The sequence below is a fragment of the Haliotis asinina genome, chromosome 6, assembly GCF_037392515.1.
Source record: "Haliotis asinina isolate JCU_RB_2024 chromosome 6, JCU_Hal_asi_v2, whole genome shotgun sequence".
Taxonomy (NCBI): domain Eukaryota; kingdom Metazoa; phylum Mollusca; class Gastropoda; order Lepetellida; family Haliotidae; genus Haliotis; species Haliotis asinina.
The window spans coordinates 13,639,147-13,661,208 of NC_090285.1; the positions used below are offsets into that span (position 1 = coordinate 13,639,147).

General features: G+C 40.4%; 1 protein-coding gene across 1 annotated transcript; it reads left to right on the top strand.

The window, feature by feature from the left end:
- Positions 1-1,153: 1,153 nt before the first annotated feature.
- On the top strand, positions 1,154-21,423 carry LOC137286138 (opsin-5-like). Its single transcript, XM_067817806.1, has 5 exons — positions 1,154-1,283; positions 8,118-8,411; positions 12,312-12,661; positions 15,491-15,729; positions 21,324-21,423. Exons 1-5 carry the CDS (start codon positions 1,154-1,156, stop codon positions 21,421-21,423), a joined length of 1,113 nt encoding a protein of 370 aa, XP_067673907.1.
- Positions 21,424-22,062: the final 639 nt, after the last annotated feature.

Below are 22,062 nucleotides of genomic sequence, written 5' to 3' on the forward strand. Positions count from 1 at the left end.
GGACAGTTTAGGTCATGGTGTTTGGTGTGAACTTGCCTAATGAAAATCGATAATTTGAACCATTAATCTTACATAACGGCACAAAACCTGCCTCTCTCTCTGTAGTGTTGTGGGTGTACAGCCAACCTTCCGCTGCACATGTGATCACCATGATGCAGCTCAGCAGATGCTGGTGCAACTCTTATCATCAGCTGTTTACAACCAACGGGCAGTGTTTTTCAACTCATTCAATATAGCAAACTAGTAACCATGGTCAAAACTTATGAAACGCCTACGTCAAGATCTCAGCAATAAGTCACCGTCGCATCGTATGCCTTCTATGCTCACGTTGCCGACAACGTGGACGGTAAATTGACTCTGAGTCTGATTGCTACACATCACTGACACGTGGCAGTGTAAGATACAATGGAGGTAAAATTTTATCCCCGCTTTGGAGAATGACGCGGTGTTATATCATCTGATCAGTATCAACGCTGATAGGCAGATTCATGAATGGTATGTCCTAATTGGCTGATTGTGATCGTCGTGTAAACAGATTCGGTATCTGTTGATGGGGGCGGGGAAATGTCGCCTTTGACAGTAAGTGCGACACGCAAATGGCATTTGCCCGTTCGCTCTTGAAACTCGCGGACGATAGTGATAGCATTTGACCCACCTTAGTAAAAGTAATTACTAGGGGTTTCAGACGTCAATCTACAGCTGTAGATCCTCGCGTTCTATATGAAGCTGTTCATCCCCGTGTGTGATACGAAGCTGTAGATCCTGGCGTGACACATCAAGCTGTATATCCTGGCGTGGCGTATCAAGCTGTACATCCTGCTGTGTGATATGAAACTGTAGATCCTGGCGTGACGTATGATGATGTACATCCTGGCTTGACGTATGAAGCTCTAGATTATGGTGCGTGATATGAAGTTGTATATCCTGGCGTGCCCTGTGAATCTCTAGATCCTGGCGCGCCGTAGGAACCTGTAAATGTTTGGACGACATATAAAACTGTAGATTCTGGCGTGGCGTATGAGGCTGTACCATTCTGGATACACATCGGTTCGCTGATAGAAAGACGTATTTATTCTGACTATCAAGATTTCGTTTAACACTGAACTGGACGAGAACCAGTACCAGAACCAGCATGACTGCTGACATCTACAGCATGAACGTTTCCCTGGGCAACAACGTCACCTATATTGAAAATGAATGGGAATACCTGAAGAGGGTCTACAAAGTGACACCCTTGACGACCGTGGGGTACATCGCCTGCGCCATGTATCTCTTCCTTGTTGGTAAGGTATACTGTTATTAGTACTTGTCAAACAATCTGTCAGTCTCAATGACCACCAAAGACAAGAAGCGGTGGTTAGCCCAGTGTTAACACGTTCGCTCGTCACCTCCAAGACCCGGGTTCGATTCCCCAAAATGGGTATACTGTCTTAAATCCGTTTCTCGCGTCGTGCGCCGTGATGTTGCTAGAATGTTGCTAAAAGCGGCGTGAAACTCAATTCACTCACTCACTCTAAAGCCAATGAAATCATAATCTTTAATGCGACCTTATTTGCCCGTTCACATGTAATCCCGTTTCTACGAAGAGCGACCGTTGTGTCAATCAAAGAAACGATTTTCACCCAACAATATATACCACTCAACGAAACATAAGAACACTGGATTCCTTTAGTACTATAGTTTATATACTTTAGTATATACTTTATATACTATAGTTTATTGTGAAAGAATCGGGTCTTCTCTAACTATTTTTGAGTAGTATACATTTTATCTTCTTAACTTTAATTACTTCGTTCCATATTTTAACCACAAGTTGGTGACTGAGTGAGTTTAGTTTTATATTGCGTTTAACAGTATTCCAGCATTATCAGGATGGGGGACACCAGAAATAGCATTCACATGTTGTAACCATGCGGGGAATCGAACTCGGGTCTTTGGCAAGAAGAGCGCCAAACCACTAGGTTACACCACCGCCTCAGTTTTACTGGGGATTAAACTATAAGTTTGAGAAGCATATAACTTTATGGATTGCAAGTTCTTGGTTATTACCTTGAGTGACGTTTCGATGTAGATTCTTACATCGTTATCAAGCTAAATAACGATTGATAATCATAGAAACATCGCTCAACGTAATACAAGAAGTGGTGATCTATAAACTGATATATTTCATTAATAGAGTCTACGGTATGTCTACATCTGACCATGGGGCGGTGGGGTAGCCTAGTTGTTAAAACAATCCATTTCTGGTGTTCCCCGCCGTGATATTGCTGAAATATTCCTAAAATCGGAATAAAACTAAACTCACCCAATTACTGCATTTGTCAATGATTGATATCATGGTTAGTAAAACAATGTCATATCATGGTTAGTAAAATAATGTCATATCATGGTTAGTAAATCAATGTCATATCATGGTTAGTAAAATAATGTCATATCATGGTTAGTAAAATTGTTAGTAAAATAATGTCATATCATGGTTAGTAAAATAATGTCATAATAAACATCATAGTTTGTTTTATTTGACCATGATTAATAACAAGTAATATCAAGTTTAGCAAGATAGTATCATAATAAACATAACCGTAGGCTATAATTACGTTCAGCAAGACGTTGTCATAAAAAAAACCCATAACTGTAGGCTGTAAATATGTTCGATACATTATCATAATAAACATCACTGTAGGCTGTAAATATGTTCGATACATTATCATAATAAACATCACTGTAGGCTGTAAATATGTTCGATACATTATCATAATAAACATCACTGTAGGCTGTAAATATGTTCGATACATTATCATAATAAACATCACTGTAGGCTGTAAATATGTTCGATACATTATCATAATAAATATCACTGTAGGCTGTAAATATGTTCGATACATTATCATAATAAACATCACTGTAGGCTGTAAATATGTTCGATACATTATCATAATAAACATCACTGTAGACTGTAAATATGTTCGATACATTATCATAATAAACATCACTGTAGGCTGTAAATATGTTCGATACATTATCATAATAAACATCACTGTAGACTGTAAATATGTTCGATACATTATCATAATAAACATCACTGTAGGCTGTAAATATGTTCGATACATTATCATAATAAACATTACTGTAGACTGTAATTACGTTCAGCCATATACTGTCATAATAAACTTTACTGCAGGTTGTAATTCAGTTCAGCAAGACATTATCATAATAATATCTTGCAAGTCGTAGTATCACAACACACAATTGTTGAAAACATATATCACCTGAAATAAAGTAAAGCAGAAATGTATTCCATACGTAATAAATCAGGGCCAAGATCTTCGACGCTTGCGACACAGAGATTACATCTTCCTTGCTGTAACTCGCGTTTGATGGTGTAAGCCTACACATGTTATTTGTCATCATTCTCTTGATAGTCAGTTAATTAATTTATAACAGGTATGGTTAGTGGTAACACCACTCAGGTTACTCAACAAAGGTTCCCATTTGGCATTTCTCCTGTCTGGGGTAAATACTCAGCAGAGTTATAAAACAAACATCGATCAAAGGATTAACCGATAACACACTGATTGATTAATTACTTTTATCTTCTACAGCGGATTTGTCAAAAGGCAGTGTGTGTTGATGTACTAATCTATGCTGACTATACCCTGTCGTAAAGTGCGAGTGTAAAAACAACATCATCCCTTCAAAGAATTAACCATCATTGCGTTGATTGATTAATTGCTTATTTTTGGTTAACAAAATTACTTAGAATGGCGGACATCGCCCAATTAGTTGCCAGGTGTGCTATCTTGGGTGACCAATGAAAGGTTTATCAGGTTTTCACCAATGTGAAAGACGTGAAACGATGTGTCACTTTTTCGCAAATTAGAATGTTGTAAGAAATACGACATAGAGCAAGATTATTTACCAGCTTCAGATGAATGGAATATCGTTCTTTAAGGTGGTTATTGATGGATACATTCCTGAACAAGGTATTAGTCTGACATTGTTGTTAAAAAATTAGTCTGTTTTAAATTCATTATTTGCATTTTGTTTTAATTTATTTCTTGTAGCATTCAGCAGAATCTGTATGAAAGAAAACACACATTAGATCGCGTATGTGTGTGAAATAGGATTCACATTCTTGGCAATCTATACAATGTATAAATGTTGCTGTCATGTTAGAAATTTACTATAAGTATAAGCAGACCGTGTGTTATTTTATCAATTTTCAAAATCATACAAATATGACAATAAACTAATTAGGGTTATGAGGCAAAATATAGAGACGTATTTTGGCTTCGTTATTTTCCCGTCCTAATAGTTTTTTTTACCATTTCTACCACTGGCAGATGATTAACCTGCAAAGTGTGGGAGACACCAGAAATAGGTCTCACAATTTGCAACCATGTGGGGAATCGAACTCGGGTCTTTGGCAAGACGAGCGAACGCTTTAACCACTAGGTTACACCAACGCTTCAGTTTTACTGGGGATACACTAAGTTTGTGAAGCATGAATTTCCACACACCTGTACACTGCTCAGTCAGTTATGCAACCTGACACTCGTGGTTTTTTTAGCGTTGCTTTTTTCAGATCCGAAATGTAATTTAGATCCATTGTTAATTTAGGAACAACCTTCCTTTAGTGAAAAATCGATCGCTACGATTAAATGAGAGAGATTGTTGTTCACTCAACACATGTAGCCTTCCATATACATGTCGCGCTCTTCATCGTAATTTCACTAATATGTGTACGAAATAACTTCTTAAATTGTTTTATACACGTTATTTCACATTAACACTCATGAAACAAGTTATTAAACAGTATAATAGATATCAAAACTATACATACTTCAAAACATTACAACAACCTGTATCGAAATGTCGAGAATTAAAGAAATTGTGATCCATTTATATTTGTTCTATAAGACGTCCAACTTCTAAAAATGCCACACAAAGACGTCATTGTTTAATAGCAAGTTAATTTTATTGCTTTCAACCATCCAAATGGTTCTGAACGTGTGGATGAATGCTGTAGAACTAACTTTGATGATCACAACTGCATCTGTTTCAAGAGTGCTTGACAACGGTACAAGAATGTTTATCGAAACTTCACACTCACGAAATGTAAAGATTTTATCCATAACTTTTTGTCCACATTGTAATTCTCAATTTCTAAAACACCACTGAAAGACTGTGAAGGTCCGGGGTAGAATAGGCTTTCATCAACCCATGCTTGCCACAAATGGCGACTTTGCTTGTCGTAAGAGGCGACTAACGGGATCGGGTGGTCAGGCTCGCTGACTTGGTTGACACGTGTCATCGGTTCCCAGTTGCGCAGATCGATGCTCATGTTGATGATCACTGGATGTTCTGGTCCAGACTCGTTTATTTACAGACCGCCGCCATATAGCTGGAATATTGCTGTGTGTGGCGTAAAACCCAACTCATTCACTCACTGCATCGTATTGCCGATATACCGGTTTATCGCAATACGCTTTTCCAACGATACCCATTGCAATGATTATTCTGAGAATCTGTACATTGGGTAAAGAACATAGATAAAATTTCTGTGCTTATCGTTTTGGTTTAAATCAAAATCTAACCAGTCTTTCAGTCACAACGAATGTTTGCCTTCGTCATTCAATGATAATGAGACACTGTAATACAATAAATTGAAAAAGAACATGAAAATCATGTCTATGCAACCTAATTTTAAATTTTTTAATTTTTAAATTTCCTGTTATCGAAACCATTACATATACAGTATGTTTAGGAACTTATGTTGTAGAAATTAGGACTGACATGCATATAATTAGTGTCACTCACTGTCAAACACTGGGAAAGGTCCCAATATATTGCAACACGTATCGCAATATACTGCTTTACAATTCATGTGCCAGTACGCAGCTCTATGAATGAATGTTCTTGTATTTTTTCACCTAAGCGAGGAATACTCCAGCAATTCAAGTCACGCGAAAGTTGCAGTCCTTTAAATGAAAATGTCAGTGTTCACCTGCTGTTAATCAATAATATCTGATGCCAAGAGCATATATATTATGCTGGTGCCAAGATCGGGAAAACACCCTTGCCGTTAACACAATGGAGGTTTCCCAACTGATCTTGATAAAGTACGTCGTACGCATGTTAAGCATCAACAATATATTTTTTAGATTAAAAAACCAATACGAGTTGTCTGTATTTGATCCTAATTAATGTCATGTTCGGTAGAATTATAACATAATATCGGGTCCTGGTTGATTAGCACATCGTTTGAAAACTTGCTTAGCAAAATAGTATCACAATAAACACTACCACTTGTTTAATAGGCATTCTAGAGGTTGGTGAGCCGAAAATGAAGCATACAGCTTTATGGATTACAACTTCTTGTTAATTACGTTGAGAGACGTTTTGATGTAGATTCCTACATAGTTATTAAGCTACAAATCTTGTTTATTACGTTGAGCGACGTTTTGATGTAGATTCTTACATCGTTATCAAGCTACAAATCTTGTTTATTACGTTGAGCGACGTTTTGGTGTAGATTCTTACATCGTTATCAATCTACAAATCTTGTTTATTACGTTGAGCGACGTTTTGGTGTAGATTCTTACATCGTTATCAAGCTACAAATCTTGTTTATTACGTTGAGCGACGTTTTGGTGTAGATTCTTACATCGTTATCAAGCTACATAATGATACCGACGTAAGAACGCCATCGAAACAAGAGCAAACAAGAAGTTATAATCTGAATTTATAAACTGATATATTTCATTAATAAACACTGTCTATGTCTATATTTGACCACAGAGCGATGGGGTAGCCAAGTGGTTAAAACGTCTGCTCGTTACGCCGAAGACCCAGGGTCGATTCCCCACATGGATACAATGTGTGAGACCCATTTCTGGTGTCCCCCGGCGTTATATTGCTGGACGATTCCTAAAACCGACGTAAAACTAAACTCACTAAATTACTGCATTTGTGCATGGTTGATATCTTGTGAATTCAAGGTTAATAAAATAATGTCACAATAAACATCATGGTTTTTTCTTTATCATGATTAATAACAACTAAAACCAAGTTCAGGAAGATATCACCGTAATAAACATCACTGCAGGTTGTATTTAAGTTGATCAATATATTATGAATGGTAAACATAACTGCAGGTTGTGATTATGTTAAGCAAAGATATTATCAATGATAAACCTAACTGCAGGTTGTAATTAGGTTCAGCAAAGATATTATCATAATAAACATCACGGTAGGTTGTAATTAGGTTCAGCAAAGATATTATCATAATAAACATCACGGTAGGTTGTAATTAGGTTCAGCAAAGATATTATCAATGATAAACATAACTGCAGGTTGTAATCAAGTTCAGCAAAGACATTGTCAATGATGAACCTAACTGCAGGTTGTAATTTAGTTCAGCAAAGATATTTCATAACAAACATCACTGTAGGTTGTAATTAAGTTCAACAAGACATTATCATAAGAAAAATTACTGAAGGTAGTGTGTGACCATGACTAATGCCATGCGGAAACAAATACAGAAAGTGTGTAGTATCACAACACACAGTCCGTTTTTGAAAAAATATATCATGAAGTGAAACAAAAAAGTATCCGATACGTAATAAACCAGGGCCAAGATTTTCGAAGCTCTCTTAGCTCTAGGATAGTCGTAAGTGCCATACAATAACATTGACGTACGACTATCTTAGCGCTAAGAGATCTTCGAAAATCTGGGTGCTGGGTCCCGTTCCTCAGTGCGATCGTAGCGCAAAGACAGTCGTAAGTCTATGTTAAAGTATGGGAGTCACGACTGTCGTAAGTCTATGTTAAAGTATGGGCGTTACGACTTTCGTAAGGCTATGTTAAAGTAAAAGCGTTACGACTGTCGTAAGTCTACGTTAAAGTAAAAGCGTTACGACTGTCGTAGCTCTACCAACACCTTGACTAACGGGGCACAGGTGATTAATCCAGCTAGTCGCCCCTTACGACATGCATGGGTTACCGAAGATCAACTGTAACCACGATATTGTGTCACACATTTGATAACTCGAACTGTGGTCCCTTTACTTTCGACACAACGGTGTTTTGCTGTATTTATATGTCTGTGTCTTCAGGTGTCCTGGCAACCTTCGGCAACGTGGTTGTTCTACACATCTTCTACAAAAACAAGAAGCTTCTGAAAAATCCCCAGAATCTATTCATCCTTAATCTAACAATATCGGACCTTGGTATCTCACTGTTTGGGTACCCCCTGACCACTACGTCCTGTTTTGCGCAGCGATTTTTGTATGGAGAAATCGGATGTCTCATCCAAGCCTTCACGACCTTCATCCTGGCCTTGTCGGACATGAAAACCTTGGTCGGGCTCAGTGTATACCGTTACATCTATATGTGTTGGCCACACCTGAGTAAGTACATGTTACTCATTCTATCGGTATTCTTTCTAACGATACGATATCCTTGTCCGATATCCTGTCGTTTTACGTATCGGTGATCGTTTCACAATACTATCGTAGCGCTACGACAGTCGTAAGTCTAGTTATAGGGGCACATTTGGGAAAATTATCGTAGCACTACGACAGTCGTAAGTCTAGTTATAAGGGCACATTTGAGAAAATTATCGTAGCGCTACGACAGTCGTAAGTCTAGTTATAGGGGCACATTTGAGAAAAGTATCGTAGCGCTACGACAGTCGTAAGTCTAGTTATGGGGGCAAATTTGAGAAAAGTATCGTAGCGCTACGACAGTCGTAAGTCTGTTACAGGGGCCCGTTTGAGAAAAGTATCGTAGTGCTATGACTGCCGTAAGTCTTTGTTACAGGGACCCGTTTGAGAAAACTATCGTAGCGTTACAGCTGTCGTAGCTCATTGTTACAGTGCCCCGTTTGAGAGAGCTATCGCAGAGCCACGCCAGTCGTAAGTTAACGTTAAAGTATGAGAGTTACAATCATCTTAACGCTACCATCGCTTTATAGTAGGCACGACAGTAGTTAGGATAGTTTTGTAAAGCGGGACCCGGGTACACAGCAGCTTACGACCTCGAGTAATGGAATTGAGAGTATGTCCTTCAACGTCTGCAGTCATATTGGAATATTGTAAATAGCGCCATAAAACCTTACTCACATACCATCACTCAATTTATCATAGATCCGGTCTGGGACCCTGTGCACAAAGAAATAGTGGCACTAAGGCATCGTAACAGCCATACCTTCACAATGACTTAAGACAACAGTTAATCTACGATGTCCTTGGGGTAGTATCCTTATTCCAGGTACATCTTCTCTAGACGCATCTTCAGCTCCTTATTAGGCCGTAGGCTAGATCTATCTATCTAGGAATTACACCAATTACTAAGCATGTAGGATACGATGACATGTATCATTAAGTCAGCGAACCTGTCCATCCGATCCCGTTAGTCGCCTCTTACGACAAGCACAGTCGCCTCTTACGACAAGCATGGTCGCCTCCCACGACAAGCACAGTCGCCTCTTACGACAAGCACAGTCGCCTCTTACGACAAGCATGGTCGCCTCTTACGACAAGCATGGTCGCCTCCCACGACAAGCACAGTCGCCTCTTACGACAAGCACAGTCGCCTCTTACGACAAGCACAGTCGCCTCTTACGACAAGCACAGTCGCCTCTTACGACAAGCACAGTCGCCTCCCACGACAAGCATGGTCGCCTCCCACGACAAGCATGTCTCCTCTTACTACAAGCATGGGCTGCTGAAGATCAGTTCTAACCCGGATCTTCACGGGTCCCAAATCTATTTATAATTTTGCTCAGTTAACTATGGTTTATAGTTTACCTGTTTAAAATGCATAATTAGAATGACCAGTGCGTTTGTATAACCCTAAGCGATATCATTATTATTATTACTATTCACATTGCTATCACGAACAGTTTATTATACTGATCTCCAGACACAACACAGTCTAGAATATTCAGTAAAATATCAGTTGATAGGATTAACTGATGTCACCACCGGCATGTGTAGTTATCGATATATACGTGCCCGTCCAAAGAGAATATCTGAAATGACGTCAATATGGATTACACGTTAACCATAATAAAATCATAAAATCCATATAATAAGATGATTAACATCATAAATCGCAGATATTAATTGAATCCACTGTTGCCAGTCTAGGTTAAATAGTAATGATGTACCACTAGGATTTAACTAATCTCTTCTCTAATGTTACATCCCGCAGGAGTCAAACGGGTAACTAATTAACATTAGGACTTTGACGTGGACAGGACTGCCGTTGCCTCTATCAAACACGGGCTGAAACCAGTTTGCGCACATATTTGCGATAGTATTTGCGGTTTACACGGCTGGTCGAGTTACCATCATTAAAAAGGGACCAGCGAATGTCAAAACTGTGCCTTTCGTGCGAAGCATGCATACATCGGATATATTAAACCATCTATAGCTTCTTTTTCAAAGAAAGTCAGGACGTTGCTGACAATTTATCAACGTTGAGATGCCAAACATCAGCCGTGTCTCGGCTGTTCGGAGAAGTTAACACATCCACTGACAAATATCATTATTATTATTCTGTAGTGCTTTGAGCGCCTACGTAATACTTTGATTGAGTATTGTAAAGATTTTCATTACTATTATTATTCTCGCAATGTAAACCGACTTTTCAACCATTTTAGGCATGTAATCGACTGGTTGTTAACCCTGATATTAACATTCGCTTACATTCCGATTACAAGAACATTTGCTACTGAAGTGATTGTAAATTTTCATTCTTAACATCCACTGCCAAAAAATAAACGTCTATTTCACTGTCCCCAAGAAGCGTTACTCACAGTTAAGCATTACAAGAATACCTGCCCTTACAAACGAGATAAATTGCATTAGACGGCCAGGGGCTCGTTTCACGAAGCAACCTTAATTAAGGTTAACCTTAACAACCTTTCTTTAACACTGCACTAAGGTTACCTTAGTGACTTGCAATCGCCTTAGTGCTTTGTAAGGGAGGCGCTGGTTACTAAAATCAGATCCTTCTATAAAATGTGTAGAAGTGCGTAATGGTGAGTGAGAATGGTCTTACGCCGCTTTTAGCAAAAGTCCATCAAAATCTGAGCGGAGGGCCACAGAAGTTGGTTCTATACATTGTAACAATACACAAAATGTTGAATATTTTGTGTGTGGACGTTTTGGTATAGTCAGTGATGAACTATATCGCATAGTAAATGATTACCTATATCGCATAGTCAGTGATGAACTACATCGCATTGTCAGTGATGAACTATATCGCATAGTCAGTGATGAACTACATCGCATAGTCAGTGATGAACTATATCGCATAGTCAGTGATGAACTACATCGCATAGTCAGTGATGAACTACATCGCATAGTAAATGATTACCTATATCGCATAGTCAGTGATGCACTACATCGCATAGTCAGTGATGAACTACATCGCATAGTCAGTGATGAACTATATCTCATAGTCAGTGATGAACTACATCGCATAGGAAATGATTACCTATATCGCATAGTCAGTGATGAACTACATCGCATAGTCAGTGATGAACTATATCGCATAGTCAGTGATGAACTACATCGCATCGTCAGTGATGAACTATATCGCATAGTAAATGATTACCTATATCGCATAGTCAGTGATGAACTACATCGCATAGTCAGTGACGAACTATATCGCATAGTCAGTGATGAACTACATCGCATAGTCAGTGGTGAACTACATCGCATAGTCACTGGTGAACTACATCGCATAGTCACTGGTGAACTACATCGCATAGTCAGTGATGAACTACATCGCATTGTCAGTGATGAACTATATCGCATAGTCAGTGGTGAACTACATCGCATAGTCAGTGGTGAACTACATCGCATAGTCAATCATGAACGTCATGACAAGAGCCCATGATGAAAGAAAGGGCGTAGTCCATTGTTCATCATCCTTACTGTATGCCTTGCAGGGAATAGGTTGGCATTGCTCTGCAAGATAAACAACATGTATTTATATAAGATCGGATAATACGAAGGGTTATTTCGGTCTTGTACATGTTTTGCAACACCATAATGAAATCATACTATGATATTGAAAAGTGGTGACGTATTATACGTCATCCTATTCATAGCATAAAGAAGCTGCATTGCTAGTGCAAAGATTAGACTGACTCTTATATATAATTTTGAGAAACAAACAACGCCTTTTAAATTGAAAAGGAGCGATTCACGAACTAGGAGATAATTTTTCACAAACTAGTTCAAAAATGCGAAGAACTACAGAATGAGATTTAAATTCAAATTTATCCCTTGCAGAGCATCGATTGACTGTCGACTTCACGAAAAAGGTGATAGCGGGTTTGTGGTTGTACTCGCTCTTTTGGGCTGTGATGCCTTTGGTGGGTTGGAGCCGGTACGCCCTGGAACCTTTCGGGACTTCGTGCAGCATCGACTGGACTCTGAGAACCATAAATGGCCGAACCTACACTTCGGCTCTCATCTTCTTTTGCTTCGTTGTCAATATTGGCATCATTGGGTTCAGTTACTGGAACGTCGTACGTACATCGAGACGACTCATGAGGCGACTTCGCACAACGATGGCCTCCATCAGCATAGAAGAAGCAGTCGAACAGAGGAATATCTCAAAGGAGGACAGGCTCGTCTGGGTAAGTCGTGTTGATGTGAACGGTGCTTCGGGAATATTTCAGGAGGAAGCACATTCCATCTGGGTTAGTCACAGGTTAGATTGAGTAAGTCGCGTTGATGTGAACGGGGCTTCGGGAATATTTCAGGAAGAAGCACATTCCATCTGGGTTTGTCACAGGCTAGATTGAGTAAGTCGCGTTGATGTGAACGGGGCTTCGGGAATATTTCAGGAAGAAGCACATTCCATCTGGGTTAGTCACAGGTTAGATTGAGTAAGTCGCGTTGATGTGAACGGGGCTTCGGGAATATTTCAGGAAGAAGCACATTCCATCTGGGTTAGTCACAGGTTAGTCGTGTTGATGTGAACGAGGCTTCGGGAATATTTCAGGAGGAAGCACATTCCATCTGGGTTAGTCACAGGTTAGATTGAGTAAGTCGCGTTGATGTGAACGGGGCTTCGGGAATATTTCAGGAAGAAGCACATTCCATCTGGGTTAGTCACAGGTTAGATTGAGTAAGTCGCGTTGATGTGAACGGGGCTTCGGGAATATTTCAGGAAGAAGCACATTCCATCTGGGTTAGTCACAGGTTGGATTGAGTAAGTCGCGTTGATGTGAACGGGGCTTCGGGAATATTTCAGGAAGAAGCACATTCCATCTGGGTTAGTCACAGGCTAGAGTGAGTAAGTCGCGTTGATGTGAACGGGGCTTCGGGAATATTTCAGGAAGAAGGACATTCCATCTGGGTTAGTCACAGGCTAGATTGAGTAAGTCGCGTTGATGTGAACGGTGCTTCGGGAATATTTCAGGAGGAAGCACATTCCATCTGGGTTAGTCACAGGCAAGATTGAGTAAGTCGCGTTGATGTGAACGGGGCTTCGGGAATATTTCAGGAAGAAGCACATTCCATCTGGGTTAGTCACAGGCTAGAGTGAGTAAGTCGCGTTGATGTGAACGGGGCTTCGGGAATATTTCAGGAGGAAGCACATTCCGTCTGGGTTAGTCACAGGCAAGATTGAGTAAGTCGCGTTGATGTGAACGGGGCTTCGGGAATATTTCAGGAAGAAGCACATTTCATCTGGGTTAGTCACAGGTTAGTCGTGTTGATGTGAACGGGGCTTCGGGAATATTTCAGGAAGAAGCACATTCCGTCTGGGTTAGTCACAGGCAAGATTGAGTAACTCGCGTTGATGTGAACGGTGCTTCGGGAATATTTCAGGAGGAAGCACATTCCGTCTGGGTTAGTCACAGGCAAGATCGAGTAAGTCGCGTTGATATGAACAAGTTTTAATTGATTGTCTACCCACTGGCTTCGTCATCACCCCAATGCCATCATATTGTGTTAATTGCCTATTTATCTTGTTATCTTTGTTACACTCAATATCTACTCTGCCACCACTGTGATACATTCTTACGTGACAATGGTACAAGAATCCGTATCGAAGCATCCCACTCTTGTAATAAAGAAGTTGTTTTCCATAAAGTGTTAGGGAAGCGTTATGGCGATTGTTTTAAACTCACAACAACCAGCACCGTTGGAGCTCGAGTCTAAAAATAATCAAAATAAACTTTGGCATCGTATATTTTGCCCTTTAGTTCATATTCCGACGTTACCAGGTCGTCGGGAAGAGGTCAGTAGCTTAGAAGAAGACATGATGGTAAGCCGCACTGGTTGGGTAAGTCGTACTGATGTGAAAAGGGCTTCAGCTACACTATACATGTTTTCTCACCCAAAGAAAAGACTTCATTTCAAGTATTATCCAACAGCCCAAGCAGATCTTCCCAACGTTTAGTTACTGGTCGAATGGATTGTTTTGAACAACTTTTTTTGAATATCTGAAGTTACATCACTGCCTGTCAGAGGGGTAAATACCTTGAAGATCCGGTTATTGTCTTCGATAATCCGTGATTGTTGTAAGAGGTGACTAACGGGATCTGGTGGTCAGGCTCGCGGACATAGTTGACACACGTCACGTACTGCTTAGGTCGATGCACATGGCATGGGTGTAACTAAGGAAAGCGAAATTGTGTGCAAACAGCAACAGTTATATCGGGAGGCCTGGTAGGGGGATTCGGGGGCATACCCCCAGGAGAGAATATTTTGAAATGAAAACGCTCTGAAATACGTTTTCCTGCATTTTGAGAAGTAAATTAGCAATATTTATAAGACCAAATTAGCAAACTCGAAAACGAATGTTTTCGTAAAACAATACTAAGACATAGTATATGCGGATTGTCACAATATCCACCCCTAAAGACAAATTATACAATTAGTGACTACTCGCAATAGAAATTCAAAAGCGACATCAATATGTCCAGAAACTGAAATGATTTTGAAGTGTGAATCAGCCTTGAACTCAAAACAGATACAAAGTTTCCAAAGTAAAAGTCATTTAATACATGCTGACACACTTGGAAGTTCAAACTGCTAATATAGTGTCTCCAAAAGACAGTAATGGCCTAGCAAGGCAAGACTAACGCTAGCCGTCTGTCAGCCTGACCAGCAAATTCGTCGATGACACTGTCAGTGTCAAATCCGAAGTCACGTTGAATATGAAGCAAAACGAAAGATGTCAGTCGATTGTAAGTCATAGTGTTTCGAAATCAAGTTAAAAAGATATAGATAGACAAAATTGTTGCATGCAAATGCGTAATAGAAGTTTCGCCCATGCATGCTGTTGATCAATGGATTGTCTGGTCCAGACTCGATTATGTACAGAACACCACCATTTATTTGGAATATTTCAGTGTGGCCTTAAACAATATACAAACAGAGACAAAATCAAGTAGGTATCCCTCACCCAAACAGAGATGTGAATAGAGGTATCTAACTGACGTTTCGTGTTTTAGATAACCATGGCCATGGTTGTATCTTACGCCGTCCTATGGTCGCCATACGCCATTTTGGCCGTCGTGTTCACAACAGTGGACGGCTTGGCTCCGTGGATGTCCACGATTCCAACGATGATGTGCAAGAGTTCCTGTCTTGTGAACCCCCTCATCTATTGCATGTTTAACCAGGACTTCCGGAACTATGTTGTTGGGATATGTTCGAGGCGGAGGAAGGTTGGAGAAGCGGTGAAAAACAAGTGAGTAGTAATACATGCACTTTTTTCACATGTCAGATCTGTTCAGGTAAGTCAGGAGTTCATGCCTAAATATACAAAAATAACGTTTGCCATTTGTGCTGGTGAAAATGACTATGAAAATAAGGCGATTGTGTTTCTTTGGGAATTCAGCGCTGTGACGGAAGCGAACTCTTCACGAGACAGGAAATAAACCCTACTCCATGCAGGGACATTCAGCGAGGCGAACCCTGTCGGTGCATGGAATAAAGTTTGTGTGGAGTTGTCCCTGGATGTCCGTAGACGATGCATGGGTAATTCCACTCAACTCGCCCTTTGTGAGATCCAAGGCATGTTGGGTCCGTTTGAAATACTTTTCAAGAGCTACAAATGGACGGCCCCTTTCACTGTCTCGTTTGAAAAAAATATAGATTTTTCTAATAATGTCTTTAACGTCAGCCGACAAAATGGATGCGGACATTCTCTATGTGTAGATGTGTGTGCACTTCGCTTGAAGTCACATGACATGATCTGCCGAGCAGAATGTAAGGATCTGACGTGTGACCTGCCTATTTGCATGACCAGGTCGCTGTTCCGGTAAGTAGCTCAGCATCCTTGACATGTGAGGTGTTATTGTGACTTTCTTATTATCGAGTGATAAATTGTGACAATTAAAATCCACAATGGTAGAAGAATTATAAAGCCTCGTACCATATTGGAAACGGATAGCACTTATAGTTTTAAAGTGAAGGTACAAGACACCATCCTGAAACATTTTCTGCCAGACTATAACTTCTAGACTGGTGACACCAACTAATGTTGTTGGACAGTTTTTCATCAGCATTTCCAGTTATTTTATTCAAATAGATCAACTAGTTCGAAAGCAACATGCCTTTGAAGCATACTGGGGTGTACATACGAGTACAACGTGAGAGATGTTGGGGGATGGAGTTCTGATTTTACATGACAATGCTTCGTCTCACACCTCCCGATTTTCAAAGTCTGCAGTACATCAATGTGGTTTCGAAGAACTTCCTCATCTTCCATATTCGCCTGACCTGGCCCCAAGTGACTTTCACCATTTTCCAAAATTGAAGGAACATCTCCGTGGAAAACGCTATGCCGGTAATGACGAGTTCACATGTATGGTGGCTGATTTGGGCCATCGATATCACAAGATTAGAAAGCGATAACACGAGACGAGAGAGCGATAACACTAGACGAGAAAGCGATAACACTAGACGAGAGAGCGATAACATTAGACGAGAAAGCGATAACACTAGACGAGAAAGCGATAACACGAGACGAGAAAGCGATAACATTAGACGAGAAAGCGATAACACTAGACGAGAGAGCGATAACACTAGACGAGAAAGCGATAACACTAGACGAGAAAGCGATAACACTAGACGAGAAAGCGATGACACTAGACGAGAAAGCGATGGAGCAAGAAGGCGATAGTGCGAGAAAGCGTGAAAGCGATAAAACAAGGCGAGAAATCGATGGAAGCGTGAAAGCGATAAAACAAGGCGAGAAATCGATGCAAGCGTGAAAGCAATATAACAAGGCGAAAAAGCGAGAAAGCGATACAGCCAGTCGAGAAAGCGATAGAGTGAGAAAGCGATATTTACCTTAATTTTGCCCAGTCTGCGCATGTTGTCTTGCCTGCGTATGACTGAATCTAACAGGAAACTGAATCACCATTTGTTTTAGTCGCATAGAATAAAATCCACATGTTTTCGAATTCTATGGCATTTTTGTGATTAATATTTTAACTTGTCTAGCCAATAATCCAACAACAACTCCAGAGACCGAGACTGGTTTTTTTAAAAAAATAAATGAGTGTTTTGAAAGCCTATGAAAGGCCTGGATTAATTCCTGGCTTACCTTTCTCTATTGTCATTTCTCTTGTTAAATGCCTCCATTGTTATCTCATCACTCATGCCTGGATGAACAATCAGTGGCTTCCATTTGCCCATCCACCCGACTAGTTTAGCGCTAATTAACTATCGGATTCCCTTGTTATCTTATCACGGTTGTTGTAAATGTTCGTATTTAGCTTTCCGTTTCAGAATTTCTTCATACACCTGATGAAAGAAATAAAAATATACTCCGTAACATCGTGTTCCACAAATACAGAAGTAACCAGTTACCTTCCATACATTAGTCTTCAGCAACTTCTGCTTGTTGTACAAACGGGATCAGGTCGTCAGGCTCGCTGACACATGTCATCGTAACCCAATCATGTAGATCGATGCTCATGATATTGATCACTGGATTGTCTTATCCAGACTCGATTATTTACAGACCGCCGTCAACCCAGGGAATGCCATATGTTGCTCTCATTAGATCGCTAGATTCGAATAGGTTTGACATAAATTGGCCAGACTATAAATAGGATAATACAGGTAGATCATTACATATATTGAACAAGTTTCAAGTCCTCGTCTGACAACGAAAATGTTACAGACTGAAAAAAGGTTAATTGGATACACGCGTCACCAATCAACTTATCAAATGCGACCACGAACAGCTGTATTCTTTGAGATACATATAATACATGTATACAGACGCTGCCACATATGGCAAACGGAATGTTTTACACATCAACTTTCGACATATAAATGTCATTTAAACTGTCTCAATAATATATTCATAACCTACTCTAAGTGAAGATATGTACGATATCAGATAAACGTGATACAGAGCAAAGAGTTGTAATTTACATGGACACTTGGCTTCATCATGCATCATTGTCAATGAGTAAACATCAATCACCTTACTGAACAAACGTTACTGATGTATATATAGGCGTTTCCTGCAGTAATGTACATCAGGTACTTGATAACTGTGGCTACACCAAAACGTTGCTTATATTATAATAAAGAAGCTGCATATCCATAGAACTTTTCCCACTGTTCGGCACACCAACTGCTAAATACTGCTCGGAGTTCATTATGGTTAGTTCGACCTACGTTTAACTGCGTACTGTATGCTACCTATATTCAGCTTCGACTGGACGAACGTTTGCCTAGGTTAGATCACTGACTGTGGAATGGTTCTGTCTCTACATTTAGATACCAATTTAAGGTGCTTTACTGTTAGGCGCGCCTCTTCGATCCTTGAGTAGGAGCGATTTGGGTTCACAAAGGTGAAGATCGTCAGTTAATTAATTTTGAAAATGTCATCTTGAAGAAATCAAAGAAAGTAAAGCTGTATTTTTGATAACCATGAAAAACATAAATGGTTCAAGTTCGTTGGATTATTGCTAAGAGCGACATAAATCGATCGAATCTCACTCACTTAATGGGGTTGTTGCAGTGATGTGTAGGTTGAATTAGTGCTATCGCAATGCCTTATTTGTCTCTCCCCCCCCCCCCCTCCACACACACACACACACACACACACACACACACACCTCAGTCACGTCACAGATTGAATGTTTCCGGTATTTCACGATATTGTATACCATATACGTTCAAACAGTTTGCCAAAGGAAAGTCTACATCTATCTTAGATTTTCTCTAAACGTCAAATCAAACAATGTCATGGACACGAACAATCCTGAAAACCATTTAATACTATTGAGAAAGTACGGATGGCGATTGAGCCATGCCCAGACAGGACTGAATTGTGGGTAATATCGCTTTCTCGCTCTATCGCTATCTCGCTCTACCGCTTTCTCGCTTCCTTGCTCTATCGCTTTCTCGTCTCGCGTTGTCGCTTTCTCGTCTCGCGATATCGCTTTATCGTCTCGCGATATCGCTTTCTCGTCTCGCGATGTCGCATTCTCGCTCTCTCGCCTCCAAATTTTAAGGCGAGGAAGCGATGGTGCAAATCAGTCACCATACAAATATGCTTTACTCGATCTATTTGAGTAAAATGACTGGAAATGCTGATGAAGAACATTGTCCAACAACACTCCTAAGATTAGTTGATATGAATAGCCTAGAAGATACATATAGGCTTAGAACGTTTTGACAAGCCCTCTTAGATGCTCTTACGTTTAATGAGACGCTTTTAGAACTACTTCAGCAATATCCCGGGGGACACCAGAAACTAGCTTCACACTTTGTACCCATGTGGGGAATCAAACCCTGGCCTTCGGCGTGATGAGCGAACGCTTTAGCCACTATGCTACCTAGCCGCATCCATCTTGAAACAAGTACCATGTAACATGTAGCATGGATCTACGCAAGAGGGATGCGGTGAGATCAAGTTAATGAAGTGAACGACCCTGACCACCAGATTCCAGGTAGCCTCTAACAAGAATGGCCTGCTGAGGACCATTCCTAAAGCCAATCTTCACGGGTCTCACGTGACCAGCATCAACGTCTTGCTGTATTTTGCTCTGTCAGTCCACGATTAACCCCGTAATGCAAGAAATGACTAAGCTCATGTGGAATGGGACATGGTTTACCCTTAAATGTTTGGATGTATTACATTCATAAAGTTCCATGGGGTTTCAAGGGGTCCGACCGTCCAAGACGAGTTTTTTCAACACGGACTGCTAGATTCTCGAATTCAGCTGCCCGACAGTAGTGTTAAAATTTAGACATATATAATTTTGTGAGGAGGTATATTTTGGTCAGGCCTAGCAAGATTGACATCTAACCAGCCCTGTGGCCTGGCTCAAATGTTTAGGAGTTTCATATGCTACTTAGATTCGGATACAGAGGGTATTATATGAGTGCCCATGCCGTACTATGTTTACGGCACGAGTGCCTAAATGTTGGTATTTAATGAGGGATAGCGAGCGAGGGATATACTGTAACAGATATTTCGGCACGAGTGTCGTAAACATGGTATGTTATGGGCACTGATATAATATTCAGTTTATTACCGAAGTCTTTAAATTGAGGAAAATGAATCCAAATCTACTTAAGAGATAAACATCATATGTTGGCCAGTTTCTAGGTGTTACTGTGTATTTGAAACCCGGGAATACATTTGGAACCGACGGCGTTTACACAGACTGTAAACAAAAAAGTAAACCAAAGGGTTTTACTGTCTGCACTCCTTTACATCGAGTACTCGGTGAAGTGTCATCAGCTGGTCGTTTCATCTGGTTCCCATGTTAGCATCTGCTTATTTGTGACGTCACTCTGACTGTACATCACAATATGATTTGAATGACGTCACCACTGAGGATGACGCAACAAAACGATTGTTTGCGATGCTTCTACATGTTAATACGCAGCGAATAGTCTTGCAATTTCCGGGAATCAAATCCCATTTGATCATGTTTTTCAACCAATCAGATTACAGAACACAGTGACTTTTGGTTTACAATTTCAAATATGGACCGACTACTCGCCGTCGCCGCTTGTAAAACGTAACCTCACAAAAGAACCGCGACGTCATGGCATTGTTCATGACGTCAAGTTACCAGGACAAAGTGATATTTTGCCCTAGGGCATCGTATGAAAAAGGTAGGGCAAAATATCACTTAAACTGGTGTAACATTTCATGCACTAAAGTCTATTTGTGGACGAGTTATACATGTTTACAACATTTTTGAAACAGATTTCTCGTCTATGCGTTTCTCGTTTTCGTTTTGTTTTTGTTTGATAGTAAGATTTGTCATTTATTAAAAATATTACTATTACTGCTTGCAGGCCAATCAAACGAGTAATCATCGTGGACCGTACAAGGGAAGGCGTTTACATCGGGAATGCTGAAGTTGAGGTCAGGCCTGACAACAGAATCCTCTTTTAACTGGTAACTTCGCTCACCATGTTATCAGTGTTGTCCAGCTTGGCATACCCGTGACCTCTGGTCGTGACCTCGAGAACCAGGGTGATGCACGTGACGTCGTTGTGGGTGTCACATTTGGAGGACTATTCGGCTGAGATGAATTAAGTTGCTGAAGAAAGAATGATGCATCAGGCTGCAGCGTCTGGCTGTGTGTTGAAGTCATTGTTTGGGTTGGTAATAGCACGATATAGGTGTCCGAACTTTTGATCAGCGGATTTATTTGTTTGGTGGAAAGGGGTATTTGATAGTTGGTAAGAACAGATGTGGTTCAACATTGCGCTCAGATTATAGCGGTATGTAACCACATTGTTAAATATATGTGTGCATGACATGTGTTAAAGTGTGTGTGTGCGTGCGTGCGTGTGTGTGTGTGTGTGTGTGTGTGTGTGTGTGTGTGTAAGCATTTGTGCTTGTGGTGGGGAGTGGTGGTAGGGTGGGGTGGTGGTGGGGTGGGGGGCAGGGAGCACGTGTATGATCATGTGCTTGTGTGAACCTGTCAATGTTCCATATGTGCGTACAGGTGCGTGTCAGCATACTTCTGTTTGCGTGCGAGCGCCTGGGTATGAGCATCTATTTGAGTATGCGTTCGTTTTGTGTACG

Excerpts from the sequence above, each read along its gene's own strand:
- LOC137286138 (XM_067817806.1), top strand. The coding sequence starts at position 1,154 with ATGAACGTTTCCCTGGGCAACAACGTCACCTATATTGAAAATGAATGG. Across the intron at positions 1,284-8,117 it reads CATGTATCTCTTCCTTGTTG|GTGTCCTGGCAACCTTCGGC; the intron begins GTAAGGTATACT and ends CTGTGTCTTCAG. Across the intron at positions 8,412-12,311 it reads TATGTGTTGGCCACACCTGA|AGCATCGATTGACTGTCGAC; the intron begins GTAAGTACATGT and ends TATCCCTTGCAG.